Source organism: Mycteria americana (genome assembly GCF_035582795.1).
Source record: "Mycteria americana isolate JAX WOST 10 ecotype Jacksonville Zoo and Gardens chromosome Z unlocalized genomic scaffold, USCA_MyAme_1.0 Scaffold_18, whole genome shotgun sequence".
Taxonomy (NCBI): domain Eukaryota; kingdom Metazoa; phylum Chordata; class Aves; order Ciconiiformes; family Ciconiidae; genus Mycteria; species Mycteria americana.
In genome coordinates this window covers 14,000,314-14,013,020 of record NW_027445436.1, presented here as the reverse complement: position 1 = coordinate 14,013,020, position 12,707 = coordinate 14,000,314, and the positions used below count along the sequence as shown (strand labels likewise).

The 12,707-nt window shown below is 45.5% G+C and overlaps 2 protein-coding genes across 2 annotated transcripts in view; both read left to right on the top strand.

The window, feature by feature from the left end:
• CZH18orf32 (chromosome Z C18orf32 homolog) overlaps window positions 1–12,707 on the top strand; it is a 349,853-nt gene that overhangs the window by 106,481 nt on the left and 230,665 nt on the right. The window lies entirely within an intron of this gene.
• The window catches only part of MYO5B (myosin VB), a 143,149-nt gene that overhangs the window by 65,990 nt on the left and 64,452 nt on the right, over window positions 1–12,707 (top strand). Inside the window, 1 exon segment of the mRNA XM_075488783.1 lies at window positions 941–1,027. Coding sequence (XP_075344898.1) covers window positions 941–1,027 — 87 coding nt within the window.

Below are 12,707 nucleotides of genomic sequence, written 5' to 3'. Positions count from 1 at the left end.
CTTTTGGGCCCCTCACTACAAGAGAGACATTGTGGTGCTGGAGTGTGTCCAGAGAAGGGCAGAGAAGCTGGTGAAGGGTCTGGAGCAGAAGTCTTATGAGGAGCGGCTGAGGGAACTGGGGTGGTTTAGCCTGGAAAAAAGGAGGCTGAGGGGAGACCTTATCACTCTCTACAACTACCTGAAAGGAGGTTGTAGAGAGGTGGGTGTTGGTCTCTTCTCCCAGGTAACAAGTGATAGGACAAGAGGAAATGGCCTCAAGTTGCGCCAGGGGAGGTTTAGACTGGATATTAGGAAATTTTACTTCACCGAGAGGGTTATCAAGCATTGGAACAGGCTGCCCAGGGAAGTGGTTGAGTCACCATCCCTGGAAGTATTTAAAAGACGTTTGGATGAGGTGCTTAGGGACATGGTGTAGTGGTGGTCTTGGTAGTGTTAGGTTTATGGTTGGCCTCGATGATCTTAAAGGTCTTTTCCAACCTATGCGATTCTGTGATTCTGTGGGGTAGCCTGTTTCCTTCTTTATCATAATTGTGTTGCTTTACATAGTTGGGGAGGCTATGGCTGTGAAGACTAACTGTAACAGTTCGTCATCTTGTCCCAGGATCACTGCTTGGCATCGATGGTAGGGCAATAACAAGGTCCGTTGCACTTGAAAAGCACAGCGTCTTGTGACATGGAGAGAAAACGCGTGATGTCTGTGCAGCTTGTCCCAAAGCGAGGCATGGGATTTGTGGTTATACTGGGATTTACAAGGGAATGTCTATGGACAAAAGCTATCCATGGATGCATGGTTTTCTTCAGCCTCTATACTAATGATGAGAGCAGAGCTTTTTTTTCAACAAATCGGAAGCTAATTCCTGTCTCCAAAAGAGTCACTATCAGGTGGGTTGATGTGGGTTCATTCTCACTGTGTTAATTTCTGTCCTAAATATCATTACAGATTTGATCCGAAGAGAGCAGTGCAGCAGCTGAGAGCTTGTGGAGTGCTGGAGACCATCCGCATCAGTGTAGCTGGCTTCCCATCCAGGTACCATGCTGGGAATTCGGTGTGGTGTTGTGCTGCTGGTGTGCTTTACTTGGCAAGTTTGTTATCTGGGGCGAGGGAGGGAGAAGAAAACACTAGTGTTTTCAGGACAAACAGGGTTTATTTAGGTTGGTTTATATCCAGGATAGATTTTTCCCCTTTTGATATTTTTTTCATTTTTGCAAAACCCCGATTAGGTCCTAGGTTCCTCAAATCTAAGGGATTCATTATCAGGCAATGAGCTGCAAAGTGAGCTTGCCAGAGGGTGTGTTGTGTTTTGTCCAGCGTTTCAGCTGGTGCTTTCAGTTTGGTCCTGAGAAGTAATTTGCTGTGGTGAAATCTCTGAAAATGCTGGTGCATGGCAGGTAAAGGAATCCGGCTTTGGTCCCATACAGAGGTGGACAGCAAGTAGCAAAATAATGGTTCTCTATTCTCTGCACCCATCTTGTCTGGAAGCAAGCGTTGCCCTAGAAGGACTTCTTTCCTGCTTGCCCTGAAGCTCCCCACACAAAAGCTCCTTGCACTGTACAGTACTGTACTCTACTTGCTTTCCTTTTTTTTCTTTTTTTGGCTTCAGACACCTGCTGCAATAGTAATTTCAGCCAAAAGAAAAATTTGATTATACTTGCAGTGAAAGAAAATAAGGCTTGTAAATTATTATTGCAGACTTTCACACCACACATCCAAAGTATGCTATAGGCTTCCAACTCTTGCATCTTAAAAAGGAAAGATTATGGGTGGTGTGGCTCTTGCTGATTGTGATACAAATTCAAAAGAGGTTTTAGGGCCTGATAAATCAGAAAACATAAACTATATATAAGCCCTGAAGACGACAAGGCAAATAATTTTAACCGTGCATCAATTGCGTTTTAGTGCCAAGCAGCTTTGTGTTCATGTCAGCATAGCCATCAGCCTTTTTATATGGAATAAAGGAGTTATGAATATGTTCAGTAAAGAGTCTGCTAAGCGTGATGTTGAATGCAGTGCGAAACTTCCTGTCACGGTTTTTGGGGAGGAGTGTGCTGCCTATCAGTTACTCTCATCTCCTGCAAAGAGCCTCTGACAATTTATGGCAGCTTCTGTGCATTGACATGAGGTGGCTCTGCTGCACCTAACCCACATGAAACCTCTGCCGGCCAGTGACCTCCATGGACAGGCAAAAACTGGTGATGGGGGTCTCCCTGGCTGGCTGAGCTCAACTCCTTAAAAAGGAAAAAAAAAAAAAAAAAAAAAAAATTTTCACAGAAACCCATTTCTTTCCTCTGCCAGCATGGGAGGGTCACAGAGAGGTGAATGGATATTTGGGTTGTCCTGTTGGGGGTTTGGCCCTGTTAGAAGACCCAGCACCACCTTTGGCTCCCATCTCTGAAGTCTTCAAGGCATTTGTGGAAGTAACTGTTAAGAAGTTGTTCCTAAATTACATGATCTCTAAGCCACAGGGGAAAATTAAAAACCAGCCCACGGGTCAGGTCTTTTATTATCTTCTTTGTTAAAGTAGCTGCAGGGCCAAATCCAGCTGTCTGTCCTCTTGCACTGAAAGCCCTAGAGCAGTGAAACAGCTGTGGTTCAACTTGGAAGAGGCCACAGAAAGGCAGCTTTATGCTCACTAAACAAGTGGTCGTGCTCCCCAGTGTAGTGGGTGCTCCTGGCTCTGCAGTTGTGAGTGCCAGGGGAGGTTTGCGGAGCTCTGACTTGAGGGTTGCCTGTTGCCATGAAAAGCCGAAATCAGAACTCAATAGTCGGGATGACTATTAAGCAGGTATTCTTTATTGCAGCGCTGGGCAGCACTGGGGATCGCTCCACCATAAGTGCTCCGACAAACAAGCAAGATCACAGAGGTTATATGTTGCAAAAATACATATTCATAAGATTAATTTATATAAACATGAGATTTCTTGGAACTCATTAATATATGTAAATGTCCCTGACACATGCGTACTTAAGTCCTTAGGTGGTCGTTAGGGATCCTCTGGTGGTCGTTGGAGGAAGTCAGTAGTCTTCATCACTGACCGCTGACTGAACTTTGTCTTTATGCATGCTCAGTCCATCTTTGTCTTGCTCATACCCTCCTTGCATATCCAAAACCAGGTGGTTCTTGTGTAGTTTCTCCTTATCAGCCCTTTCCAGGGACACAGGGCCTGAAGAATTCCTTTTTATCTATCTACATTGCAACTATCTCAGCTAACCAAGGATTTAACACAGGCAAAGCATTCTTACTCTAATGATTAGGTCAAAGAAAGAAAGCTCGTTAGCAATTCTACTATCTAAGCTTCCTTACTTAAGGCCAACAATACTGGCAAGCTAGGCCAAGTTATCTGCGAAAGGGAGACTAAAAGGAAACATTGAGCAACCAAGATATTTACAGCATTTCTTTTTTGTCTTTAGGGATTTTAGCTCTTTTCATGCCTGTGGGTGTTGCTACTGATTTTAGCATAGCTGCAGGGATACCCTGTTTCTCTCCGTTCATAATTTTCCTAAAAACTTGTAGCATTTTTCCATCTCTGCTCACTTAACTCTGCGGTTTTAGACCCTATGGCACTAAAATCAATGTATAATTAGTAACTGGGGAGGGGGAACACAGGGGAGAAACCACTGCAGCACCTGGAGACCAGCCAAGATATATTTACAGCAAATATATGACCAGTGTGAAGACCGCTCCATCCTGAAAAACTCAGAAGCAATGCTTTCAGCTCTGCTTGCATGATTTTGGTTATGAGGTCTTTTTTCCCAGGACACTAGGAATACAAAACTCTTCCATGACTGCAACTTGTCAGCTTTTGTTCTTCCTCCAGGGAAAAATAGGGTGCAAATGGCTATTTCAGCCTTTGAGTGATCTTCTCCAGTTCACTGTTTGGGATGCAACAAGGACAGATTTTGGTTTATTTTAATGTTTCTAGAAGATCGTTGTATACAGGAACAACTCTGCACTAAATAAGATACTCACTTTGGGTTTTGTTAGTTCTTTACCCTCCTTGGTCATAAAATGCCAGTCTTGAAAAGCCAGACCTAGGAGTTGGGCAACATCATTGAAAGATTGTGAATAATCTCTATATTTAAACTGGCTTTATAAACCAGCTTGGCAAAAGCTGCTTCCACAGGATCTTATTTTGTGGGAAATGTAATAGATGTTTTAGTTCTTTCTGAGTGTTTACATCCATGAGATCTGTTTCAGTTTTCACCATAGCAAGCACTGATTATACCTCCATATTTCCTTATATTTTGAGATAAGTTGTTTTATAATGGTTGATTAAGGATCACCCCAAAAGGAGGGTCATTGCTTTAAATTTCGTTATGGTTTAGGCCCAGCCGGCAGCTAAGCACCACGCAGCCGCTCACTCACTCCCCCCCGGTGGGATGGGGGAGAGAATCGGAAGAGCAAAAGTAAGAAAGCTTGTGGGTTGAGATAAGAACAGTTTAATAATAGGAACAAAATAATACTACTAATAATAATGAATTGTAATGAGAAGGAAAACAACAAGAGAGAGAGAGGAACAAAACCCAAGGGAAAGGGAGGTGGGGGGAAATGATACAACCGCTCACCACCCACCCACCGACGCCCAGCCAGTCCCTGAGCAGCCATCGTTACCCCCTGGCCAACTCCCCCCAGTTTATATACAGGGCATGACATCAGATGGTATGGAATAGCCCTTTGGCCAGTTTGGATCAACTATCCTGGCTGTGCCCCCTCCCAGCTTCTTCTGCACCTGGCAGAGCAGGGGAAGCTGAAAAGTCCTTGCCCAGTGTAAACACCACTTAGCAACAGCCCAAACATCAGTGTGTTATCAATATTATTCTCATACTGAAATCCAAAACACAGCACTATACCAGCTCCTAGGAAGAAAATTAACTCTATCCCAGCCAAAACCACGACAGTATCCACCCCTTATTCTATACCATCTACGTCATGCCCAGGTTCTACCCTTTCTAATACAATCCAATTAATCACCACCACTTTTCCTGTCTCTTGATATATATACACACAGCTATCATTCCCTTGGTCTATGGGCCATCCCTCTAAAATGTCCATTGAGTTCATTTAGTCCATGACTTTGGGCTCCATCTGTCATAACAGCCCTTCAGGGCAGGAGAGAGGGTGTGTGGTGTCGGATTGTTGCATGCTGAAGCCAATTCTGGTTCCATCTCTGCTGCACTTTGCTTGGTTTCATCAAAGTTCATTCCTCATTAATCTGGGTGTTTCTTATTGAAATACTGTTGATATGGTGTATAGTAACCATAAAAGAGATGACATACAGTATTATATAGCAATTAACATCATACCATTTAGTTCATTGGCTATTCTCACCCAAAATCAAATCCCCTTGAGGTACGCAGCGGACTTCCCCATCCTTTCGCATTACCCACCAAGTGCACCCGGGTCCTTGAGCAAAGGCAATCCCACGAATGGGCTTGCCTTTGCCCGAGGCAGGAGTAACCCAGACTGTCTTCCCCAGCATGTTTTTTATGTGCACTGCAGGGACCTTATCCCCTTCTACAGTGCGTAAAAGTTTTGATTGGGCAGGGCCAGCTCGATTGACAGATCCCCTAGTGTTGACCAACCAGGTGGCCTTTGCTAAATGTGTATCCCAATGTTTGAATGTCCCAGCACCCATTGCTCTCAGTGTAGTCTTTAACAGTCCATCGTATCGTTCAATTTTCCCGGAGGCTGGTGCATGATAGGGGATGTGATATACCCACTCAATGCCATGTTCTTTGGCCCAGGTGTCTATGAGGTTGTTTCGGAAATGAGTCCCCTTGTCTGACTCAATTCTTTCTGGGGTTCCATGTCGCCATAGGACTTGCTTTTCAAGGCCCAGGAGAGTGTTCCAGGCGGTGGCATGGGGCACAGGATATGTTTCCAGCCATCCGGTGGTTGCTTCCACCATGGTGAGCACATAGCGCTTGCCTTGGCGGGTTTGTGGGAGTGTGATAGAATCGATCTGCCAGGCCTCCCCATATTTATATTTCAGCCATCGCCCTCCATACCAGAGAGGCTTTAACTGCTTGGCTTGCTTGATTGCAGCGCATGTTTCACATTCATGGGTAACCTGTGCAATAGTGTCCATGATCAAGTCCACCCTTCGATCACGAGCCCATCTCTGTGTTGCATCTCTTCCTTGATGGCCTGAGGGGTCATGGGCCCACAGAGCTATAAAGAATTCACCCTTATGTTGCCAGTCCAGATCCACCTGAGCTACTTCCATCTTAGCAGCCTGATCCACCTGCTGGTTGTTTTGATGTTCCTCAGTGGCCTGACTCTTGGGTATGTGAGCATCTGCATGACATACTTTTACAAGGAGGTTCTCTACCCAGGCAGCAATGTTTAGCCACAATGCTGCAGCCCAGATGGGTTTGCATCTGTGCTGCCAATTGTTTTGCTTCCATTGCTGCAACCACCCCCACAGGGCATTTGCCACCATCCATGAGTCAGTATAGAGCACTGGCCACTTTTCTCGTTCAGCAATGTCTCAAGCCAGCTGGATGGCCTTCACCTCTGCAAACTGAGTCGATTCCCCTTGTCCTTCAGCAGTTTCTGCGAGTTGTCATATAGGACTCCATACAACAGCTTTCCATCTCCGATGCTTTCCTACAATACGACAGGACCCATCAGTGAACAGGGCATACTGCTTCTCATTTTCTGGTAGTTTATTGTACAGTGGGACCTCCTCAGCACGCGTCACCTCCTCCTCTGGCGATATTCCGAAATCTTTGCCTTCCGGCCAGTCCATAATTACTTCCAAGATCCCTGGGCGATTGGGGCTTCCTATTTGAGCCTGTTGTGTGATCAGTGCAACCCACTTACTCCACGTAGCATCAGTTGCATGATGTGTGGAGGGGACCCTCCCTTTGAACATCCAGCCCTGCACCAGCAGCCGGGGTGCCAGGAGGAGCTGTGCTTCAGTACCAACCACTTCTGAAGCAGCTCAAACCCCTTCATATGCTGCCAATATCTCTTTTTCAGTTGGAGTATAGCAGGCCTCAGATCCTCTGTATCCCCGACTCCAAAACCCTAGGGGTCGACCTCGAGTCTCCCCTGGTGCTTTCTGCCAGAGGCTCCAGGTAGGGCCATTCTCCCTGGCTGTGGTGTAGAGCACATTCTTTACATTTTTTGCATTTTTTTGCCCTGCCCGGACTGGCCCAAGGGCTACTGCATGAACTATCTCCTGTTTAATTTGTTCAAAGGCTTGTCATTGCTCAGGGCCCCATTGGAAATTGTTCTTCTTCCAGGTCACTTGGTAGAGAGGGCTTAAGAACAGACTGTGATTTGGAATATGCATTCTCCAAAAACCCACAACACCCAAGAAAGCTTGTGTTTCCTTTGTGCTAGTTGGTGGAGACATGGCTGTTATTTTGTTAATCACGTCCATTGGGATCTGACAATGTCCATCTTGCCATTTTATTCCTAAAAACTGGATCTCCTGTGCAGGTCCCTTGACCTTACTTGGTTTTATGGCAAAACCGGCTTTCAGGAGGATTTGGACTATTTTCTTCCCTTTCTCAAAAACTTCTTCTGCTGCATTGCCCCACATGATCATGTCATCAATGTATTGCAGATGTTCTGGAGCTTCACCCTGTTCCAGTGCCGTCTGGATCAGTCCATGGCAAATGGTAGGGCTGTGTTTCCACCCCTGGGGCAATCGATTCCAAGTGTACTGAACGCCCCTCCAAGTGAAAGCAAACTGTGGCCTGCACTCTGCTGCCAAAGGGATTGAGAAGAACGCATTAGCGATATCACTTGTAGCATACCATTTGGCTGCTTTTGACTCCAGTTCGTATTGAAGATCCAGCATGTCCAGCACAGCAGCACTCAGTGGCGGTGTGACTTCATTCAGGCCACGATAGTCTACTGTTAGTCTCCACTCGTCTCCATTAGACTTTTGCACTGGCCATATAGGACTGTTAAAAGGTGAACGAGTCTTACTGATCACTCCTTGGCTCTCCAGTCGACGAATCAGTTTATGGATGGGAATCAGGGAGTCTCGGTTGGTAGGGGACACTGTGCACCGGTGTCTACTAGAGCCTTATACTCCTGGGGGTCTGATGTGCCAGGCCATTGAATCCACACAGTCCAGTAAACCCCTGTTGTCCCTTTCCTCCACCTGGCTGGAGGCAGGGCCCCCCTAGTCCTGGTCATAGTATTCATTGCCCATTTCTTGTACATATGAGCCAGGAGCTCCTTCATTAAAATCAGGAGTAAGATCAGCCCTTTTACTCTGTCTGGAGAACTGTCCACTGGAAACCAGAGCAGCAATTTTCCTGGAAGAACCCCCTTTGGTGATTGTTTTTCCTTGCAACTCACGTACCCGTGCTCCTAGGGTCGAGGTAGGTTTTCCATCCCACTTCCTCATGTCCTCTCCGTGGACACACAGGTAGAACCATAGGGTGCCCCATGGTGTGTAACCTCTGTATTGTGTCTCTCTTTTTTTAGAAAAATGCTGATTCCTTATAGCTGAGATACCTATCTGTTCAGGTGGGGGGTAGGACCTATCCTCTTTGAGTTGCTGGACCTCCCGGGACAGTTTCTCCACAGCTGAGACAAGGGAGGAAGAGATACTTTCTTTGTATTCCTGGAGCTGGCTAGCTTCTTCATCCGCTGTTGGACCCTCTCCGTTTTTCCAGTTCAGTATTGCCAATGAGTTGGCACACGATGATGGTGTGTTCCCTACCAACTTCTGCCACATGGGTTGTGTGCGCTGGACCTCATCTGGATCTTTGGATAACTGCTCGTCGTCCAGGTCACCATAAACCACCTCCAGCATGGCTAATTCCCTCAGGTACTGGATACCTTTCTCCATGGTGGTCCATTTCCCGGGGCGATATACAACATCTTCCTTGAAGGGATATCTTTCCTTCATAGCCGACAGGAGTCACCTCCAGAGGCTGCGGGCTGGTTCCCCTTTTCCAATCACTTTGTCAGTGCCCCCTTCCCTAGAAAGGGATCCCAGCTGCTTGGCTTCCTTACCCTCTAATTCCAGGCTACTGGCCCCACTATCCCAGCATCGGAGCAGCCAGGTGACAATATGCTTGCCTGGACAATGGCTGAAATCTTTTCGCATATCTCGCAGCTCACTCAAGGATAGGGATCAAGTGGTTTCCGTCTCATTTATGAGTTCTTCCTTTTCTTCTTCCTCTCCTTGTGATGGCCCTGCTCTTTCATCTTCCCTTTCTAAACGATCTGACTTTTGCTTCCAGGATTTCTTTTTATGTATAGGGGTGACTGATACTGACACGGGTTGGTTCCCTGGTTGAACTGCATCATCTGTTGCAGGGCGGGCTGGTTTGACTGCAATACTTGTAACAGAGTTGTCCAGAGCAGCCGCAGTGCCTGTTGCAGGAGGGGCTGCAGTAGCTGCAGTGCTTGTCATTTTGTCACCAGACCCTTCGGGGTTCTGAATAGTGTTGGGCAGGGCTCAGTAGGCATGGGCCAGGCCCCAGCACATTGCAGTGGTTTGTATCTCCCTAGAATTGCCAGGGTGACAACATACTTTTTCCAAATAGTCTACTAATTTTTCAGGATCCTGCACTTGTTCAGGGGTGAAGGTCCAAAACACTGGAGGTGCCCACTGTTCTAGGCATTTGCCCATGCTATCCCACACACCCTGCCACTCATAACTATCCGGCCTTGGGGCAGATCTCTGGATGATATTCTTAAATTGCTTGCTAATCTTGGACAAAACCAAAACAATATTCCCAAGCAATACCAATAGATGTATCTTAACTACCCAAGGATGTTCAAGATACTGAGAAGTTATTGTAACGAAGGAGAAAACATTGTAGAAGAAGGTAGCGAAGGTGCCATTTTGTATTTCCTCCATAAAAAAACCTCTCAGAGAAAGAAGTATAATTGCTAATTGTCTCCATGAGGTGGTACCCGACATACAGTAACGGTTTCAGTACTGCACTTAGATACCAAAGTAAACCCAAGGTCACTGTTTTAATAACAAATCTCACAGGCAAAACATCACTAATCATAGCAGAGCACAGCAAACTGCGAAAACCAACACTGGTCTTGAATGTGTACAGCAAAAAAATGAGCATGGTGCAGATCAGGTAAACCAATGCTAAGAACAGATGGATCAATATCGCGTCCCACAGCTACTAACAGATCTAAATTCCTTAATACGCTCTGGTTAATCTGTCATTATCTCAAACCCTTTGTGCCCCACGTTGGGCACCAAAAAGGACTGTTGTGGTTTAGCCCCAGTCAGCAACTAAACACCACACAGCCGCTCGCTCACCCTCCCCCCCCTGGTGGGATGGGGGAGAGAATCAGAAGAGCAAAAGTAAGAAAACTCGTGGGCTGAGATAAGAACAGTTTAATAATTGGACCAAAATAATAGTAATGAATTGTAATGAGAAGGAAAACAACAAGAGAGAGAGAGAGGAATGAAACCCATGGGAGGGGGGAGAAAAAGAAATTATACAACTGCTCACCACCTGCTGACCAACGCCCAGCCAGTCCCTGAGCAGCGACTGCTACCCCCCTGGCCAACTCCCCCCAGTTTATATACTGGGCATGACATCATATGGTATGGAATAGCCCTTTGGCCAGTTTGGGTCAACTATCCTGGCTGTGCCCCCTCCCAGCTTCTTGTGCACCTGGCAGAGCAGGGGAAGCTGAAAAGCCCTTGCCCAGTGTAAACACCGCTTAGCAACAACCAAAACATCAGCGTGTTATCAATATTATTCTCATACTAAAATCCAAAACACAGCCCTACACCAGCTACTAGGAAGAAAATTAACTCTATCCCAGCCAAAACCAGGACAATTTTAAACCATGTGTGAAGGCTATAAATTTAAACCACTTAAAATAATCATGCAAAACCTGATCTTTGTGAGTTTTGTTTCACTGGGGTGTAACAATTTACCTTTAGAGCAAGAGGGAATTTTCAAAATATTTTCTCTCGAGAGAAGTTTTGTTACAGAAACTGGAGAAAACATTTATTTTCTTCCTGTAGCATTTAGATCTTTATATTTTCCAGCATACTTTCATAAGAGTAACTTCTGAGAGTGGTGTGGCTTTGGGTCAGAGGTTTTTGCATAAAGCCACCTTCTGTTGTTATTTCATGCTGCTCCATCTTGGTTACTTTATGGGTTGAAGAACTGAATGTTTTGAGGCTTTGATAATTTTTTTTTTTTACCTGGTTCCTTTAAGAAAAAAAAGTTTTAATATAGTGTTTAGTGTTCTTCAACCCGTATAAGACATGATATATTCCCACTGAAAGATGAAGCCTCACGCTCCCTGCTTTGGGTACGGTTGGCTTTGCTTTATCACTTCCATGGTACGCTGCACTTTGCCGCTATCTCAAGTAAATTTAAATGTATCATTTTGTTGATATGTTACACAGCAATTAAGAAATGTATTTGTTAGTATGTACATAAATGATTTTGATGAATGGGCCATCTTAGATGTGTAGATAGTAAATCTGTCATCAGCTTCTGTGGGTAAAGCATGGAACATGTCTCTGTATTATAAAACCATTCGTCTTCTTTATAGAAACTGGCTACATAAAGATTAGTCTGTAGAGAATTAATTGGTGCAGATCTCCATTAATAACAAAATACTCTTTGAAACAAGTTTTTAACTTGCGTTTTGTCAAAACTCTACATTTTTTTTCTACTTGCTGGTTCTGGTGGTTCCCAGTCAGTGGTATAACAGCAGTCGTCTCTGTTGCGTTAAGAGTTACTGTCGTGTAGGAGTCTGAGGAGTGGCTGAGGGGGTGGGAACCCTCCGGTTGAGTCACGAGGTTCAGACCACACCCCCTTGCTTTCTAAACTCCTCCTCAGAGAGGAGTCTAGGTGCGGCTAAGTCCAGTCCTAGTCTCAGACTTGGTCAACGGTTATTTTCTAAGGACTATGTATGCAGCCATTCATCAGAGTAAAGGTGACAGTGTTAATTTAAACGCACTGCACCCCCAGTCTAGTCGTGTTGCATGAACTATCACGGCCACATTAATGAAGAGTGCAGTTTATTAGAGCAACAGACACACAGATTTTTTGGATTACTGGTGATAAATTCACTGTCTGCAAAGCACGTGCAAATACCAAGAGTATGAGTGACGCTGCCGGCTATAAATGCGTTAAAGATGACAAAGCGACTCTAGAGAGATTTCTAAGTTTCCCGGGGAGGCACTTGGTATAACCAAGTGTTCAACTCTTACCCAAAGGCGTCCCGATGGGGGGGAAGAGAGGCTCAGCCCATCGACTGATCCCAGAGGTCAGAGTGGTACACGATGGTGTCTTCCCTAACATTCTCTTTCTCTTAAGCCATTTTATACTATTTTTCACCTTTCGGGTGGAGCTTGAGTGACTCTAGTTGTAAATACCTTTGTTTAGGATTGGTGTAAAGTTTTCTCGCTTCGCTTTTAAAGGTATAGGCTAGGAGAAATTCAGAGCGCAAGCTCAGTGAGGGGTGGTCGCACCTTGGAGGCGGGTAGCTTTTGGGATGGAGGTGTGTTTTGGTATTATAATGATGTTATAATGAGCAAAGTTCACCAAAAGGATGGCATTTTGTTAGAAACATGGCAGGCTGTTGGCCCAGGGTAGCAAATGTGCAGCTTACTGGTCACACACAATACCTTTGAGTTCTCATTTAATTGCAGAGCCTGGCCGCGGCGTCTCCACACCGCTCCACCCTCCGAGCAGTACCTTCTTAGAGTCAGCACACCAAGTTCCCCTGGTGTTA